The 19,336-nt window shown below is 30.3% G+C and overlaps 1 protein-coding gene across 2 annotated transcripts in view; it reads right to left on the bottom strand.

Annotated features, from left to right (window-relative positions):
* The window catches only part of LOC141771036 (protein NLRC3-like), a 108,254-nt gene that overhangs the window by 22,333 nt on the left and 66,585 nt on the right, over positions 1-19,336 (bottom strand). Inside the window, exons 1-2 of one of the 2 annotated variants that reach the window (XM_074640916.1) lie at positions 1,428-1,607; positions 926-1,066 (exon numbers count right to left, since the gene is read on the bottom strand). In XM_074640916.1, the coding sequence (XP_074497017.1) occupies positions 926-1,066; positions 1,428-1,570 (284 nt within the window). In that variant the 5' untranslated portion in view covers positions 1,571-1,607. Of the gene's footprint in view, positions 1-925; positions 1,067-1,427; positions 1,608-19,336 lie in introns of those variants that run through there. The other variant, XM_074640911.1, reaches the window with a different exon arrangement.

Genomic DNA, 19,336 nt, shown 5'->3' with positions numbered 1-19,336 from the left:
ACACCTAGAGTGAGGTTACACCTGGAGCGGGGTTACACCTGGAGCGGGGTTACACCTGGAGCGGGGTTACACCTAGAGCGAGGTTACACCTGGAGCGGGGTTACACCTGGAGCGGGGTTACACCTAGAGTGGGGTTACACCTGGAGCGGGGTTACACCTAGAGCGAGGTCACACCTGGAGCGGGGTTACAACTGGAGCGGGGTTACACCTGGAGCAGGGGTTACACCTGGAGCGGGGTTACACCTGGAGCGGGGTTACACCTGGAGCAGGGGTTACACCTGGAGCGGGGTTACACCTGGAGCGGGGTTACACCTGGAGCAGGGGTTACACCTGGAGCAGGGGTTACACCTGGAGCGGGGTTACACCTGGAGCAGGGGTGTCTGCTGCCTGCTTGACACCAACTGCTACCATCATTAATTAATTCCGTCTCTACAAGGGCCAACCAAGACTAACGAGGGACTACCAAGACTAACGAGGGACTACCAAGGCTAACGAGGGACTAACAAGACTAACGAGGGACTACCAAGACTAACGAGGGACTACCAAGGCTAACGAGGGACTACCAAGACTAACGAGGGACTATCAAGGCTAACGAGGGACTACCAAGGCTAACGAGGGACTACCAAGACTTAGTGAGAAAGTGGCAGCCTGGAGAATGAGACTTCTCGGTCACTGCCAAAGACATCAAGAACTCCCAGCAAGCATGCTGATGCTGCGGGAACCAACGCACGGGCATCGATCACAGGGACGTCCCACACCAACACACATGGACGTACTGAGGACAGATGCTGGACAGTGCTGGCGAGCTAGCCAGATGTATGGAGGACTGAGACAGCTGGAAACTCCGCTGGAAAGCCCGTCTGAGGACGACCCAATGATATCAATTCTGATAGTTGTATTCTCACTCTCTCTTATAAATTATTACCTTCCATCTGCAGCTTGTAAAGCTTTAAAGCTGATAGGGTGACCCATAGACCGGTCACTCTTCATGGACACACAGCTGGGTTCGGGTCCAGATTCAGATCCAGGATCTGGTCCAGGAGAGTCTGGTTTCTGTCGCTGCATCCTGACACAAACAGAGACAGTGATGAGTAACGTTCTCCTGTTCATCAAAACTTCATCTGAAGAAAGAAACCGTCTCCTCTCAGTTGATTAGTTGACTAATCAGTTGTTGACTCTTTGTTCACTAATAAAGTTAGTAGTTAATATTATAACCATTCAGTAGTTAATATTATAACATTCAAGAGTTAATATTATAACATTCAGTAGTTAATATTATAACATTCAGTAGTTAATATTATAACATTCAGTAGTTAATATTATAACATTCAGTAGTTAGTAGTTAATATTATAACCATATAGAGTAGTTGAGTGTGTGACAGTGAGTGTGAATAATGATGGTGGACAGTTAGAGATGGTCATCTCACCTCTGAGTTTTGCTCTGAGTGGTTTTAGAGGGGGGGACTCCCTCCTCACACTGATCCATAGCAGAGTCCACCCTGCTGGGAGAGATGCACTCTGGACATTTAGAACAGAAAACACCTGTCATTAATCTGACATTAATCAGCATTCACTATTTTAATACATTGACAGCCCTAATATATATATATATACATATATATATATATATATGTATATATATATATATTATATCGACACCTGTTTGTGTAATATATATGTATATACTGTATATATATATATATATATACAGTATATACATATATATTTTATCACTTTACTCGTTCATTAGTAGTGTTCTGTTTTAACAGTTACCTTATTGTTTTACTTCTTTTATCAGCTTTTTCTGTCTGAAACACTTCATAACATCTGTGTTTAAAAGTGCTTTATAAGTAAATGTATTATTATTATTATTATTATTATTATTCTATAAAACAGTTCAAACAGTGAAATGCAGTTTACACCTGAATGCATCAGTAATAATAATGTCTTCATATCATGTATTATAGTACAACACTCTCAGTTCCTGCTGATCCGTTAAAGGTTCTGTAGATGACATTCAGAGCCACTAGATGTCGCACTAGAGCACCAGCATCTCAGACCAGAACTAAATGCCCCCCCCCATCACATGACTTCTTCCTCCTTCATTCTCTGCTCAGGACGCCATCACTCCACTAATATCTTTACATAGCAGATCATGAGATCAAAATCTCCCTTTAAGTACATTTAGCTGATAATACTTGTGTACTTTTACCTGAGTGACGTTTTCAAAGCAGAGCTTTAACTCTTACTAACAAAGTACTTTGACAGTGTTGTATTTGTACTTTTACTGCAGTAAAGAATGAACTTTAGACTGCTTTACATCCTGTCATGAGTTTGAAACATGAATAATCAGTGAGAGTCAGTCATGTTTAATGTGTCACTTATTGTCATCACACTAACAGAGAACCTTCAGTCCTGTCCTGACACTGAAGCATACAATATGGCAAGGAACAACCTAAAAAGAGGAATCAGAGAGGCAAAAAGGGCATATGGGAAAAAGCTGTCCAGCAATTTCACCGACACCAAGGACACAAGGCGCTTCTGGCAGGGATCCCAGACAGCTACAGGCTACAAGCCTACTGTACGGGCAACGGACAATGACCCCTCCCTACCAGATAACCTCAACACCTTTTTCTCTCGGTTCGAGATTACAGACAACAACAGAGCAGCACAAAGGCGGGCACTGCCTCCCACCAACCAGGCACTCCAGCTGACCGCAGACAGCGTAAAGAGGGTCTTCTCCAACATCAACCCTCGAAAGGCTGCTGGTCCAGATCACATCCCAGGTTGTATGCTGAGGGAATGTGCAGAACAGCTGAAGGATGTCTTCACGGACATATTCAACATCTCCCTCAGCCAAGCCAGAGTGCCCATCTGTCTCAAAAGCGCCACCATAATACCTCTGCCCAAAACGCCGAATCCAGCCTCCATGAATGACTACCGCCCTGTAGCCTTGACCCCTATAGTCATGAAATGCTTGGAGCGGCTTGTCATGAATCACATCAAGTCATGCCTCCCAACAAGTCTGGACCCGTTGCAGTTTACATACAGAGCGAACCGTTCTACAGAGGATGCAATCTCCACTCTGCTCCACCTCACTCTGACGCATCTGGAGAACAAGAACACTTATGCCAGGATCCTGTTCATTGATCTCAGCTCGGCATTCAACACAATCCTGCCTCAACAGCTCATTGAAACGTTGTTGTTGCTGGGTATGGATCCTTGCATGTGCAGATGGATCTTGGACTTTTTGACAGAGAGACGGCAGACAGTCAGAGTAGGTAGCGTAACATCAAAGACGACCACAGTGAGCACAGGATCACCACAAGGCTGTGTACTGAGCCCTTTACTGTTTACGCTGCTGAAGCATGACTGTTCTGCTAGTTTCAAAACCAACCACATCATAAAGTTCGCCGACGATACCACAGTTGCCAGCCTCATCACCAACAGCGATGAGTCGGCCTACAGAGAAGAGGTGGAGCGGCTGACGGCGTGGTGCAAAACCAACAATCTTGCCCTCAACACCAATAAGACCAAGGAGATGGTGGTTGACTTCAGGAGGACTGGTCACCGGCACCATCTCCCACTGACCATCAGCGGCTCTGAGGTGGAGAGGGTACACAGCACCAAGTTCCTGGGGGTCCATCTGACGGACGAGCTGACCTCCAGTGACAACACCACAGCTGTCATCAAGAGGGCCCAACAGCGCCTTTATTCTCTCTGCAGACTGAAGAAGGTGGACCTCCCCATCCCAGCCATGACCATGTTCTACCGAGGCACCATAGAGAGCATTCTCACTTACTGCAGCTCTTCCTGGTTTGGTAACAGCACAGCAGAGGAGAAACACAAACTGAACAGGAGAGTGAGATCTGCTGAAAAAATCATTGGTGCCTCGCTGCCGCGTCTGCAGGACGTCTACACCGAGCGCTGCGTGAGCAGAGCAAACGGCATCATAAAGGACTCCACTCATCCCTCACATGGCATGTTCTCACTCCTGCAGTCCGGGAGAAGATACAGAAGTATGAAATCAAGAACCACTCGGCTGCTAAACAGCTTCTTTCCCACAGCAATCAGACTGCTCAATCAGAGAATGTGAACTGCACTAAAGAGACTGTTCCTTTAATAATATTTTTAATTTTTATATTAACTATTTATTCTATTCTATTTTTAACGTACTTATTTATTAGTGCTCTTAATTATTAGTTAATTACTTTATAGTTTTCATCAATTGTTTTGCACTGAATTTCTGAGTGGTGGATGTAAGAAACACAATTTAGTTTTTATGTGGAGCATAAAAATGACAAATAAAGAAATCTTGAATCTTGAATTTCTTATATATTGAGCTCCATAATGGTTAGCATGGTTAGCATGGTTAGCATTGTTAGCAAGGTTAGCATTGTTAGCATGGTTAGCATTGTTAGCAGGGTTAGCATGGTTAGCATTGTTAGCAAGGTTAGCATTGTTAGCATGGTTAGCATGGTTAGCATTGTTAGCAGGGTTAGCAGGGTTAGCATGGTTAGCATTGTTAGCATGGTTAGCATGGTTAGCATGGTAAGCATTGTTAGCATGGTTAGCATGGTTAGCATAGTTAGCATTGTTAGCATGGTTAGCAAGGTTAGAAAGGTTCGCATGGTTAGCATTGTTAGCATGGTTAGCACGGTTAGCATTGTTAGCATGGTTAGCATTGTTAGCATGGTTAGCATTGTTGGTATGGTTAGCATTGTTAGCAGGGTTAGCATGGTTAGTTTCTGTAGTTCGAGCAGCTGGTGATCCTGAACACGGTGGCTAACAGCTAACTGTTAGCACAGAGGTAAACTCTTCAACACAAACAGCTTTTTACAGTTTGATGAAACTAACATGAGATCAGCTGAGAGTCATTCAGAACTGAAAAGGGTCACTTACCAAAAGTTTAACGTGGAGGAAACATCTGCATCACAAAACTGGTTAAACAGGAAGTCACCTGAGAGAGAGAGAGAGAGAGAGAGAGAGAGAAGTCACCTGAGAGAGAGAGAGAGAGAGAGAGAGAGAGAGAGAGAGAAGTCACCTGAGAGAGAGAGAGAGAGAGAGAAATCACATCAATTGACATCACCAGAGAGTGTGCCCTGATTCCTAATGTGAATGTTGCCCATCATCCAACCATAACTCCTGAGCACCTACACCACCACTCCCACTTAAAGAAGCCGGTAGTGGGGATATTCAGCAAAACACTGAAGGATGTGGCACTCGGACGCCAAACCCTCCATTCCACACCAGCCAGGGGACCGCCCAGAGACCCGTACTACCCTGACCCCACCAGGAGCCCAACACCTCCTAGACATCCACACAGATTCAACACTCCCCACAGGCCTCCACCACCACCGGAGCATCACCACCACCACCTCCAGCAGCATGGGCAGAGAGGCCCTGGCCCAGCCTACTACCCACCACCACACCACCAACTCTACCAAAACACAGAGACCGGCCCTCAGCCCAAGTCCAGACCAAGCCCACATCCCCAGAGTCCAGAACCACACCAGGCCCCACGCAGCTACGCAGAGGCCCTCCGAGGACAAGTGGACTCTGAAGGAATGAGTGAGATCAAACAGCTCCTTCAGTACATCTGAACTACGCTGAACTAGTATTAGAACAAAACAAAACCAAGCTCACACACAGACATACACACACACGCACACACACACACACACAGACACACAGAGACACACAGACACACACACACACACACACACACACACACACACACACACACACACACACAGACACACACACACACACACACACAGACACACAGAGACACACAGACACACACACACACACACACACACACACACACACACACACACACACACACCTTTTTCAGACATTGTTTAGACTTTTGTTTTCCAACATTTTTCAAACTTTTTTTTCAGAGAATTTTCAAAACTTTTTTTTTACGGATATTTTTTCAGACTTTTTTTTTGTTTGTTTTTTACCTTTTTCAGACATTGTTTAGACTTTTGTTTTCCAACATTTTTCAAACTTGTTTTTTTCAAACTATTTTTCAGACTTGTTTTTCAGACATTTTTTTTATGGACATTTTTTCAGACTTTTTTTTTTTTTTACCTTTTTCAGACATGTTTAGACTTTTGTTTTACAACATTTTTCAAATTTTTTCAAATTTTTTTTTTACCTTTTTCAGACATTGTTTAGACTTTTGTTTTACAACATTTTTCAAACTTTTTTTTCAACTTATTTTTCAGACATTTTTTTCAGACTTTTTTTTACGGACATTTTTTCAGACTTTTTTTTCTTCTTTTTTTACCTTTTTCAGACATTGTTTAGACTTTTGTTTTACAACATTTTTCAAACTTTTTTTTCAGACTTTTTTTTCAGACATTTTTTCAGACTTTGTTTTTATCTTTTTCAGACATTGTTTAGACTTTTGTTTTACAACATTTTTCAAACTTTTTTTTTTCAAACTTTTTTTTTATCTTTTTCAGACATTGTTTAGACTTTTGTTTTACAACATTTTTCAAACTTTTTTTTTTCAAACTTTTTTTTTCAGACATTTTTCCGACTTTTTTTTCTTCTTTTTTTTACCTTTTTCAGACATTGTTTAGACTTTTGTTTTACAAAATTTTTCAAACTTTTTTTTCAGACTTTTTTCAGACTTTTTTTTTTATGGACATTTTTTCAGACTTTTTTTTACCTTTTTCAGACATTGTTTAGACTTTTGTTTTCCAACATTTTTCAAACTTTTTTTTCAGACTTTTTTTTCAGACATTTTTTCAGACTTTTTTTTTTTTTTTCTTTTACCTTTTTCAGACATTGTTTAGACTTTTGTTTTCCAACATTTTTCAAACTTTTTTTTCAGACTTTTTTCAGACTTTTTTTTACGGACATTTTTTCAGACTTTTTTTTTTTTTTTTTTTTACCTTTTTCAGACTTTGTTTAGACTTTTGTTTTACAACATTTTTCCAACTTTTTTTTCCAACTTATTTTTCAGACATTTTTTTCAGACTTTTTTTTACGGACATTTTTTCAGACTTTTTTTTCTTCTTTTTTTACCTTTTTCAGACATTGTTTAGACCTTTGTTTTCCAACATTTTTCAAACTTTTTTTTCAGACTTTTTTCAGACTTTTTTTTACGGACATTTTTTCAGACTTTTTTTTTTTTTTTTTTTTACCTTTTTCAGACTTTGTTTAGACTTTTGTTTTACAACATTTTTCCAACTTTTTTTTCCAACTTATTTTTCAGACATTTTTTTCAGACTTTTTGTTACGGACATTTTTTCAGACTTTTTTTTCTTCTTTTTTTACCTTTTTCAGACATTGTTTAGACCTTTGTTTTCCAACATTTTTCAAACTTTTTTTTCAGACTTTTTTTCAGACATTTTTTCAGACTTTTTTTTTTTTTTTTTTTTACCTTTTTCAGACTTTGTTTAGACTTTAGTTTTCCAACATTTTTAAGACTTGTTTTTCAGACATTTTTCAGACTCTTTTTTTTCTTCTTTTTTTTTTACCTTTTTCAGACATTGTTTAGACTTTTGTTTTGCAACATTTTTCCAACTTTTTTTTCCAACTTATTTTTCAGACATTTTTTCAGACTTTTTTTTTTATGGACATTTTTTCAGACTTTTTTTTACCTTTTTCAGACATTGTTTAGACTTTTGTTTTCCAACATTTTTCAAACTTTTTTTTCAGACTTTTTTTTCAGACATTTTTTCAGACTTTTTTTTTTTTTTTCTTTTACCTTTTTCAGACATTGTTTAGACTTTTGTTTTCCAACATTTTTCAAACTTTTTTTTCAGACTTTTTTCAGACTTTTTTTTACGGACATTTTTTCAGACTTTTTTTTTTTTTTTTTTTTACCTTTTTCAGACTTTGTTTAGACTTTAGTTTTCCAACATTTTTAAGACTTGTTTTTCAGACATTTTTCAGACTCTTTTTTTTCTTCTTTTTTTTTTACCTTTTTCAGACATTGTTTAGACTTTTGTTTTGCAACATTTTTCCAACTTTTTTTTCCAACTTATTTTTCAGACATTTTTTTCAGACTTTTTTTTACGGACATTTTTTCAGACTTTTTTTTCTTCTTTTTTTACCTTTTTCAGACATTGTTTAGACTTTTGTTTTCCAACATTTTTCAAACTTTTTTTTCAGACTTTTTTCAGACTTTTTTTTACGGACATTTTTTCAGACTTTTTTTTTTTTTTTTTTTTACCTTTTTCAGACTTTGTTTAGACTTTAGTTTTCCAACATTTTTAAGACTTGTTTTTCAGACATTTTTCAGACTCTTTTTTTTCTTCTTTTTTTTTTACCTTTTTCAGACATTGTTTAGACTTTTGTTTTGCAACATTTTTCCAACTTTTTTTTCCAACTTATTTTTCAGACATTTTTTTCAGACTTTTTTTTCTTCTTTTTTTACCTTTTTCAGACATTGTTTAGACTTTTGTTATACAACATTTTTCAAACTTTTTTTTCAGACTTTTTTTTCAGACATTTTTTCAGACTTTGTTTTTATCTTTTTCAGACATTGTTTAGACTTTTGTTTTACAACATTTTTCAAACTTTTTTTTCAGACTTTTTTTTCAGACATTTTTTCAGACTTTGTTTTTATCTTTTTCAGACATTGTTTAGACTTTTGTTTTACAACATTTTTCAAACTTTTTTTTCAGACTTTTTTCAGACTTTTTTTTACGGACATTTTTTCAGACTTTTTTTTTTTTTTTTTTTACCTTTTTCAGACTTTGTTTAGACTTTTGTTTTACAACATTTTTCCAACTTTTTTTTCCAACTTATTTTTCAGACATTTTTTTCAGACTTTTTTTTACGGACATTTTTTCAGACTTTTTTTTCTTCTTTTTTTACCTTTTTCAGACATTGTTTAGACCTTTGTTTTCCAACATTTTTCAAACTTTTTTTTCAGACTTTTTTCAGACTTTTTTTTACGGACATTTTTTCAGACTTTTTTTTTTTTTTTTTTTTACCTTTTTCAGACTTTGTTTAGACTTTTGTTTTACAACATTTTTCCAACTTTTTTTTCAGACTTTTTTCAGACTTTTTTTTACGGACATTTTTTCAGACTTTTTTTTTTTTTTTTTTTTACCTTTTTCAGACTTTGTTTAGACTTTTGTTTTACAACATTTTTCCAACTTTTTTTTCCAACTTATTTTTCAGACATTTTTTTCAGACTTTTTTTTACGGACATTTTTTCAGACTTTTTTTTCTTCTTTTTTTACCTTTTTCAGACATTGTTTAGACCTTTGTTTTCCAACATTTTTCAAACTTTTTTTTCAGACTTTTTTCAGACTTTTTTTTACGGACATTTTTTCAGACTTTTTTTTTTTTTTTTTTTACCTTTTTCAGACTTTGTTTAGACTTTTGTTTTACAACATTTTTCCAACTTTTTTTTCCAACTTATTTTTCAGACATTTTTTTCAGACTTTTTGTTACGGACATTTTTTCAGACTTTTTTTTCTTCTTTTTTTACCTTTTTCAGACATTGTTTAGACCTTTGTTTTCCAACATTTTTCAAACTTTTTTTTCAGACTTTTTTTCAGACATTTTTTCAGACTTTTTTTTTTTTTTTTTTTTACCTTTTTCAGACTTTGTTTAGACTTTTGTTTTACAACATTTTTCCAACTTTTTTTTCCAACTTATTTTTCAGACATTTTTTTCAGACTTTTTGTTACGGACATTTTTTCAGACTTTTTTTTCTTCTTTTTTTACCTTTTTCAGACATTGTTTAGACCTTTGTTTTCCAACATTTTTCAAACTTTTTTTTCAGACTTTTTTTCAGACATTTTTTCAGACTTTTTTTTTTTTTTTTTTTTACCTTTTTCAGACTTTGTTTAGACTTTAGTTTTCCAACATTTTTAAGACTTGTTTTTCAGACATTTTTCAGACTCTTTTTTTTCTTCTTTTTTTTTTACCTTTTTCAGACATTGTTTAGACTTTTGTTTTGCAACATTTTTCCAACTTTTTTTTCCAACTTATTTTTCAGACATTTTTTCAGACTTTTTTTTTTATGGACATTTTTTCAGACTTTTTTTTACCTTTTTCAGACATTGTTTAGACTTTTGTTTTCCAACATTTTTCAAACTTTTTTTTCAGACTTTTTTTTCAGACATTTTTTCAGACTTTTTTTTTTTTTTTCTTTTACCTTTTTCAGACATTGTTTAGACTTTTGTTTTCCAACATTTTTCAAACTTTTTTTTCAGACTTTTTTCAGACTTTTTTTTACGGACATTTTTTCAGACTTTTTTTTTTTTTTTTTTTTACCTTTTTCAGACTTTGTTTAGACTTTAGTTTTCCAACATTTTTAAGACTTGTTTTTCAGACATTTTTCAGACTCTTTTTTTTCTTCTTTTTTTTTTACCTTTTTCAGACATTGTTTAGACTTTTGTTTTGCAACATTTTTCCAACTTTTTTTTCCAACTTATTTTTCAGACATTTTTTTCAGACTTTTTTTTACGGACATTTTTTCAGACTTTTTTTTCTTCTTTTTTTACCTTTTTCAGACATTGTTTAGACTTTTGTTTTCCAACATTTTTCAAACTTTTTTTTCAGACTTTTTTCAGACTTTTTTTTACGGACATTTTTTCAGACTTTTTTTTTTTTTTTTTTTTACCTTTTTCAGACTTTGTTTAGACTTTAGTTTTCCAACATTTTTAAGACTTGTTTTTCAGACATTTTTCAGACTCTTTTTTTTCTTCTTTTTTTTTTACCTTTTTCAGACATTGTTTAGACTTTTGTTTTGCAACATTTTTCCAACTTTTTTTTCCAACTTATTTTTCAGACATTTTTTTCAGACTTTTTTTTCTTCTTTTTTTACCTTTTTCAGACATTGTTTAGACTTTTGTTATACAACATTTTTCAAACTTTTTTTTCAGACTTTTTTTTCAGACATTTTTTCAGACTTTGTTTTTATCTTTTTCAGACATTGTTTAGACTTTTGTTTTACAACATTTTTCAAACTTTTTTTTCAGACTTTTTTTTCAGACATTTTTTCAGACTTTGTTTTTATCTTTTTCAGACATTGTTTAGACTTTTGTTTTACAACATTTTTCAAACTTTTTTTTCAGACTTTTTTCAGACTTTTTTTTACGGACATTTTTTCAGACTTTTTTTTTTTTTTTTTTTTACCTTTTTCAGACTTTGTTTAGACTTTTGTTTTACAACATTTTTCCAACTTTTTTTTCCAACTTATTTTTCAGACATTTTTTTCAGACTTTTTTTTACGGACATTTTTTCAGACTTTTTTTTCTTCTTTTTTTACCTTTTTCAGACATTGTTTAGACTTTTGTTTTCCAACATTTTTCAAACTTTTTTTTCAGACTTTTTTTCAGACATTTTTTTCAGACTTTTTTTTCTTCTTTTTTTACCTTTTTCAGACATTGTTTAGACTTTTGTTTTACAACATTTTTCCAACTTTTTTTTCCAACTTATTTTTCAGACATTTTTTTCAGACTTTTTTTTACGGACATTTTTTCAGACTTTTTTTTCTTCTTTTTTTACCTTTTTCAGACATTGTTTAGACTTTTGTTTTCCAACATTTTTCAAACTTTTTTTTCAGACTTTTTTCAGACTTTTTTTTACGGACATTTTTTCAGACTTTTTTTTTTTTTTTTTTTTACCTTTTTCAGACTTTGTTTAGACTTTTGTTTTACAACATTTTTCCAACTTTTTTTTCCAACTTATTTTTCAGACATTTTTTTCAGACTTTTTTTTACGGACATTTTTTCAGACTTTTTTTTCTTCTTTTTTTACCTTTTTCAGACATTGTTTAGACCTTTGTTTTCCAACATTTTTCAAACTTTTTTTTCAGACTTTTTTCAGACTTTTTTTTACGGACATTTTTTCAGACTTTTTTTTTTTTTTTTTTTTACCTTTTTCAGACTTTGTTTAGACTTTTGTTTTACAACATTTTTCCAACTTTTTTTTCAGACTTTTTTCAGACTTTTTTTTACGGACATTTTTTCAGACTTTTTTTTTTTTTTTTTTTTACCTTTTTCAGACTTTGTTTAGACTTTTGTTTTACAACATTTTTCCAACTTTTTTTTCCAACTTATTTTTCAGACATTTTTTTCAGACTTTTTTTTACGGACATTTTTTCAGACTTTTTTTTCTTCTTTTTTTACCTTTTTCAGACATTGTTTAGACCTTTGTTTTCCAACATTTTTCAAACTTTTTTTTCAGACTTTTTTCAGACTTTTTTTTACGGACATTTTTTCAGACTTTTTTTTTTTTTTTTTTTTACCTTTTTCAGACTTTGTTTAGACTTTTGTTTTACAACATTTTTCCAACTTTTTTTTCCAACTTATTTTTCAGACATTTTTTTCAGACTTTTTGTTACGGACATTTTTTCAGACTTTTTTTTCTTCTTTTTTTACCTTTTTCAGACATTGTTTAGACCTTTGTTTTCCAACATTTTTCAAACTTTTTTTTCAGACTTTTTTTCAGACATTTTTTCAGACTTTTTTTTTTTTTTTTTTTTACCTTTTTCAGACTTTGTTTAGACTTTAGTTTTCCAACATTTTTAAGACTTGTTTTTCAGACATTTTTCAGACTCTTTTTTTTCTTCTTTTTTTTTTACCTTTTTCAGACATTGTTTAGACTTTTGTTTTGCAACATTTTTCCAACTTTTTTTTCCAACTTATTTTTCAGACATTTTTTCAGACTTTTTTTTTTATGGACATTTTTTCAGACTTTTTTTTACCTTTTTCAGACATTGTTTAGACTTTTGTTTTCCAACATTTTTCAAACTTTTTTTTCAGACTTTTTTTTCAGACATTTTTTCAGACTTTTTTTTTTTTTTTCTTTTACCTTTTTCAGACATTGTTTAGACTTTTGTTTTCCAACATTTTTCAAACTTTTTTTTCAGACTTTTTTCAGACTTTTTTTTACGGACATTTTTTCAGACTTTTTTTTTTTTTTTTTTTTACCTTTTTCAGACTTTGTTTAGACTTTAGTTTTCCAACATTTTTAAGACTTGTTTTTCAGACATTTTTCAGACTCTTTTTTTTCTTCTTTTTTTTTTACCTTTTTCAGACATTGTTTAGACTTTTGTTTTGCAACATTTTTCCAACTTTTTTTTCCAACTTATTTTTCAGACATTTTTTTCAGACTTTTTTTTACGGACATTTTTTCAGACTTTTTTTTCTTCTTTTTTTACCTTTTTCAGACATTGTTTAGACTTTTGTTTTCCAACATTTTTCAAACTTTTTTTTCAGACTTTTTTCAGACTTTTTTTTACGGACATTTTTTCAGACTTTTTTTTTTTTTTTTTTTTACCTTTTTCAGACTTTGTTTAGACTTTAGTTTTCCAACATTTTTAAGACTTGTTTTTCAGACATTTTTCAGACTCTTTTTTTTCTTCTTTTTTTTTTACCTTTTTCAGACATTGTTTAGACTTTTGTTTTGCAACATTTTTCCAACTTTTTTTTCCAACTTATTTTTCAGACATTTTTTTCAGACTTTTTTTTCTTCTTTTTTTACCTTTTTCAGACATTGTTTAGACTTTTGTTATACAACATTTTTCAAACTTTTTTTTCAGACTTTTTTTTCAGACATTTTTTCAGACTTTGTTTTTATCTTTTTCAGACATTGTTTAGACTTTTGTTTTACAACATTTTTCAAACTTTTTTTTCAGACTTTTTTTTCAGACATTTTTTCAGACTTTGTTTTTATCTTTTTCAGACATTGTTTAGACTTTTGTTTTACAACATTTTTCAAACTTTTTTTTCAGACTTTTTTCAGACTTTTTTTTACGGACATTTTTTCAGACTTTTTTTTTTTTTTTTTTTTACCTTTTTCAGACTTTGTTTAGACTTTTGTTTTACAACATTTTTCCAACTTTTTTTTCCAACTTATTTTTCAGACATTTTTTTCAGACTTTTTTTTACGGACATTTTTTCAGACTTTTTTTTCTTCTTTTTTTACCTTTTTCAGACATTGTTTAGACTTTTGTTTTCCAACATTTTTCAAACTTTTTTTTCAGACTTTTTTTCAGACATTTTTTTCAGACTTTTTTTTCTTCTTTTTTTACCTTTTTCAGACATTGTTTAGACTTTTGTTTTACAACATTTTTCCAACTTTTTTTTCCAACTTATTTTTCAGACATTTTTTTCAGACTTTTTTTTACGGACATTTTTTCAGACTTTTTTTTCTTCTTTTTTTACCTTTTTCAGACATTGTTTAGACTTTTGTTTTCCAACATTTTTCAAACTTTTTTTTCAGACTTTTTTCAGACTTTTTTTTACGGACATTTTTTCAGACTTTTTTTTTTTTTTTTTTTTACCTTTTTCAGACTTTGTTTAGACTTTTGTTTTACAACATTTTTCCAACTTTTTTTTCCAACTTATTTTTCAGACATTTTTTTCAGACTTTTTTTTACGGACATTTTTTCAGACTTTTTTTTCTTCTTTTTTTACCTTTTTCAGACATTGTTTAGACCTTTGTTTTCCAACATTTTTCAAACTTTTTTTTCAGACTTTTTTTCAGACATTTTTTTCAGACTTTTTTTTCTTCTTTTTTTACCTTTTTCAGACATTGTTTAGACTTTTGTTTTACAACATTTTTCCAACTTTTTTTTCCAACTTTTTTTTCAGACATTTTTTCAGACTTTTTTTTTTTTTTTCTTTTACCTTTTTCAGACATTGTTTAGACTTTTGTTTTCCAACATTTTTCAAACTTTTTTTTCAGACTTTTTTTTCAGACATTTTTTCAGACTTTTTTTTTTTTTTTCTTTTACCTTTTTCAGACATTGTTTAGACTTTTGTTTTCCAACATTTTTCAAACTTTTTTTTCAGACTTTTTTCAGACTTTTTTTTACGGACATTTTTTCAGACTTTTTTTTTTTTTTTTTTTTACCTTTTTCAGACTTTGTTTAGACTTTAGTTTTCCAACATTTTTAAGACTTGTTTTTCAGACATTTTTCAGACTCTTTTTTTTCTTCTTTTTTTTTTACCTTTTTCAGACATTGTTTAGACTTTTGTTTTGCAACATTTTTCCAACTTTTTTTTCCAACTTATTTTTCAGACATTTTTTCAGACTTTTTTTTTTATGGACATTTTTTCAGACTTTTTTTTATCTTTTTCAGACATTGTTTAGACTTTTGTTTTACAACATTTTTCAAACTTTTTTTTCAGACTTTTTTCAGACTTTTTTTTACGGACATTTTTTCAGACTTTTTTTTTTTTTTTTTTTTACCTTTTTCAGACTTTGTTTAGACTTTTGTTTTACAACATTTTTCCAACTTTTTTTTCCAACTTATTTTTCAGACATTTTTTTCAGACTTTTTTTTACGGACATTTTTTCAGACTTTTTTTTCTTCTTTTTTTACCTTTTTCAGACATTGTTTAGACCTTTGTTTTCCAACATTTTTCAAACTTTTTTTTCAGACTTTTTTCAGACTTTTTTTTACGGACATTTTTTCAGACTTTTTTTTTTTTTTTTTTTTACCTTTTTCAGACTTTGTTTAGACTTTTGTTTTACAACATTTTTCCAACTTTTTTTTCCAACTTATTTTTCAGACATTTTTTTCAGACTTTTTGTTACGGACATTTTTTCAGACTTTTTTTTCTTCTTTTTTTACCTTTTTCAGACATTGTTTAGACCTTTGTTTTCCAACATTTTTCAAACTTTTTTTTCAGACTTTTTTTCAGACATTTTTTCAGACTTTTTTTTTTTTTTTTTTTTACCTTTTTCAGACTTTGTTTAGACTTTAGTTTTCCAACATTTTTAAGACTTGTTTTTCAGACATTTTTCAGACTCTTTTTTTTCTTCTTTTTTTTTTACCTTTTTCAGACATTGTTTAGACTTTTGTTTTGCAACATTTTTCCAACTTTTTTTTCCAACTTATTTTTCAGACATTTTTTCAGACTTTTTTTTTTATGGACATTTTTTCAGACTTTTTTTTACCTTTTTCAGACATTGTTTAGACTTTTGTTTTCCAACATTTTTCAAACTTTTTTTTCAGACTTTTTTTTCAGACATTTTTTCAGACTTTTTTTTTTTTTTTCTTTTACCTTTTTCAGACATTGTTTAGACTTTTGTTTTCCAACATTTTTCAAACTTTTTTTTCAGACTTTTTTCAGACTTTTTTTTACGGACATTTTTTCAGACTTTTTTTTTTTTTTTTTTTTACCTTTTTCAGACTTTGTTTAGACTTTAGTTTTCCAACATTTTTAAGACTTGTTTTTCAGACATTTTTCAGACTCTTTTTTTTCTTCTTTTTTTTTTACCTTTTTCAGACATTGTTTAGACTTTTGTTTTGCAACATTTTTCCAACTTTTTTTTCCAACTTATTTTTCAGACATTTTTTTCAGACTTTTTTTTCTTCTTTTTTTACCTTTTTCAGACATTGTTTAGACTTTTGTTATACAACATTTTTCAAACTTTTTTTTCAGACTTTTTTTTCAGACATTTTTTCAGACTTTGTTTTTATCTTTTTCAGACATTGTTTAGACTTTTGTTTTACAACATTTTTCAAACTTTTTTTTCAGACTTTTTTTTCAGACATTTTTTCAGACTTTGTTTTTATCTTTTTCAGACATTGTTTAGACTTTTGTTTTACAACATTTTTCAAACTTTTTTTTCAGACTTTTTTCAGACTTTTTTTTACGGACATTTTTTCAGACTTTTTTTTTTTTTTTTTTTTACCTTTTTCAGACTTTGTTTAGACTTTTGTTTTACAACATTTTTCCAACTTTTTTTTCCAACTTATTTTTCAGACATTTTTTTCAGACTTTTTTTTACGGACATTTTTTCAGACTTTTTTTTCTTCTTTTTTTACCTTTTTCAGACATTGTTTAGACTTTTGTTTTCCAACATTTTTCAAACTTTTTTTTCAGACTTTTTTTCAGACATTTTTTTCAGACTTTTTTTTCTTCTTTTTTTACCTTTTTCAGACATTGTTTAGACTTTTGTTTTACAACATTTTTCCAACTTTTTTTTCCAACTTATTTTTCAGACATTTTTTTCAGACTTTTTTTTACGGACATTTTTTCAGACTTTTTTTTCTTCTTTTTTTACCTTTTTCAGACATTGTTTAGACTTTTGTTTTCCAACATTTTTCAAACTTTTTTTTCAGACTTTTTTCAGACTTTTTTTTACGGACATTTTTTCAGACTTTTTTTTTTTTTTTTTTTTACCTTTTTCAGACTTTGTTTAGACTTTTGTTTTACAACATTTTTCCAACTTTTTTTTCCAACTTATTTTTCAGACATTTTTTTCAGACTTTTTTTTACGGACATTTTTTCAGACTTTTTTTTCTTCTTTTTTTACCTTTTTCAGACATTGTTTAGACCTTTGTTTTCCAACATTTTTCAAACTTTTTTTTCAGACTTTTTTTCAGACATTTTTTTCAGACTTTTTTTTCTTCTTTTTTTACCTTTTTCAGACATTGTTTAGACTTTTGTTTTACAACATTTTTCCAACTTTTTTTTCCAACTTTTTTTTCAGACATTTTTTCAGACTTTTTTTTTTTTTTTCTTTTACCTTTTTCAGACATTGTTTAGACTTTTGTTTTCCAACATTTTTCAAACTTTTTTTTCAGACTTTTTTTTCAGACATTTTTTCAGACTTTTTTTTTTTTTTTCTTTTACCTTTTTCAGACATTGTTTAGACTTTTGTTTTCCAACATTTTTCAAACTTTTTTTTCAGACTTTTTTCAGACTTTTTTTTACGGACATTTTTTCAGACTTTTTTTTTTTTTTTTTTTTACCTTTTTCAGACTTTGTTTAGACTTTAGTTTTCCAACATTTTTAAGACTTGTTTTTCAGACATTTTTCAGACTCTTTTTTTTCTTCTTTTTTTTTTACCTTTTTCAGACATTGTTTAGACTTTTGTTTTGCAACATTTTTCCAACTTTTTTTTCCAACTTATTTTTCAGACATTTTTTCAGACTTTTTTTTTTATGGACATTTTTTCAGACTTTTTTTTATCTTTTTCAGACATTGTTTAGACTTTTGTTTTACAACATTTTTCAAACTTTTTTTTCAGACTTTTTTCAGACTTTTTTTTACGGACATTTTTTCAGACTTTTTTTTTTTTTTTTTTTACCTTTTTCAGACTTTGTTTAGACTTTTGTTTTACAACATTTTTCCAACTTTTTTTTCCAACTTATTTTTCAGACATTTTTTTCAGACTTTTTTTTACGGACATTTTTTCAGACTTTTTTTTCTTCTTTTTTTACCTTTTTCAGACATTGTTTAGACCTTTGTTTTCCAACATTTTTCAAACTTTTTTTTCAGACTTTTTTTCAGACATTTTTTTCAGACTTTTTTTTCTTCTTTTTTTACCTTTTTCAGACATTGTTTAGACTTTTGTTTTGCAACATTTTTCCAACTTTTTTTTCCAACTTATTTTTCAGACATTTTTTTCAGACTTTTTTTTACGGACATTTTTTCAGACTTTTTTTTCTTCTTTTTTTACCTTTTTCAGACATTGTTTAGACTTTTGTTTTACAACATTTTTCCAACTTTTTTTTCCAACTTATTTTTCAGACATTTTTTTCAGACTTTTTTTTACGGACATTTTTTCAGACTTTTTTTTCTTCTTTTTTTACCTTTTTCAGACATTGTTTAGACTTTTGTTATACAACATTTTTCAAACTTTTTTTTCAGACTTTTTTTTCAGACATTTTTTCAGACTTTGTTTTTACGGACATTTTTTCCGACTTTTTTTTCTTCTTTTTTCACCTTTTTCAGACATTGTTTAGACTTTTGTTCTACAACATTTTTCAAACTTTTTTTTCAGACTTTTTTTTCAGACATTTTTCAGACTTTTTTTTACGGACATTTTTTCAGACTTTTTTTTTTTTTTTTTTTTACCTTTTTCAGACTTTGTTTAGACTTTAGTTTTCCAACATTTTTCAGACTTGTTTTTCAGACATTTTTCAGACTCTTTTTTTTCTTCTTTTTTTTTTTACCTTTTTCAGACATTGTTTAGACTTTTGTTTTGCAACATTTTTCCAACTTTTTTTTCCAACTTATTTTTCAGACATTTTTTTCAGACTTTTTTTTACGGACATTTTTTCAGACTTTTTTTTCTTCTTTTTTTACCTTTTTCAGACATTGTTTAGACTTTTGTTATACAACATTTTTCAAACTTTTTTTTCAGACTTTTTTTTCAGACATTTTTTCAGACTTTGTTTTTACGGACATTTTTTCCGACTTTTTTTTCTTCTTTTTTCACCTTTTTCAGACATTGTTTAGACTTTTGTTCTACAACATTTTTCAAACTTTTTTTTCAGACTTTTTTTTTTTTTTTTTTTTACCTTTTTCAGACTTTGTTTAGACTTTAGTTTTCCAACATTTTTCAGACTTGTTTTTCAGACATTTTTCAGACTCTTTTTTTT

The sequence above is a fragment of the Sebastes fasciatus genome, chromosome 7 (genome assembly GCF_043250625.1).
Source record: "Sebastes fasciatus isolate fSebFas1 chromosome 7, fSebFas1.pri, whole genome shotgun sequence".
Taxonomy (NCBI): Eukaryota; Metazoa; Chordata; class Actinopteri; order Perciformes; family Sebastidae; genus Sebastes; species Sebastes fasciatus.
Note: the sequence above shows the minus strand (reverse complement) of the source record. Positions and strands in the feature narration are given on the sequence as shown.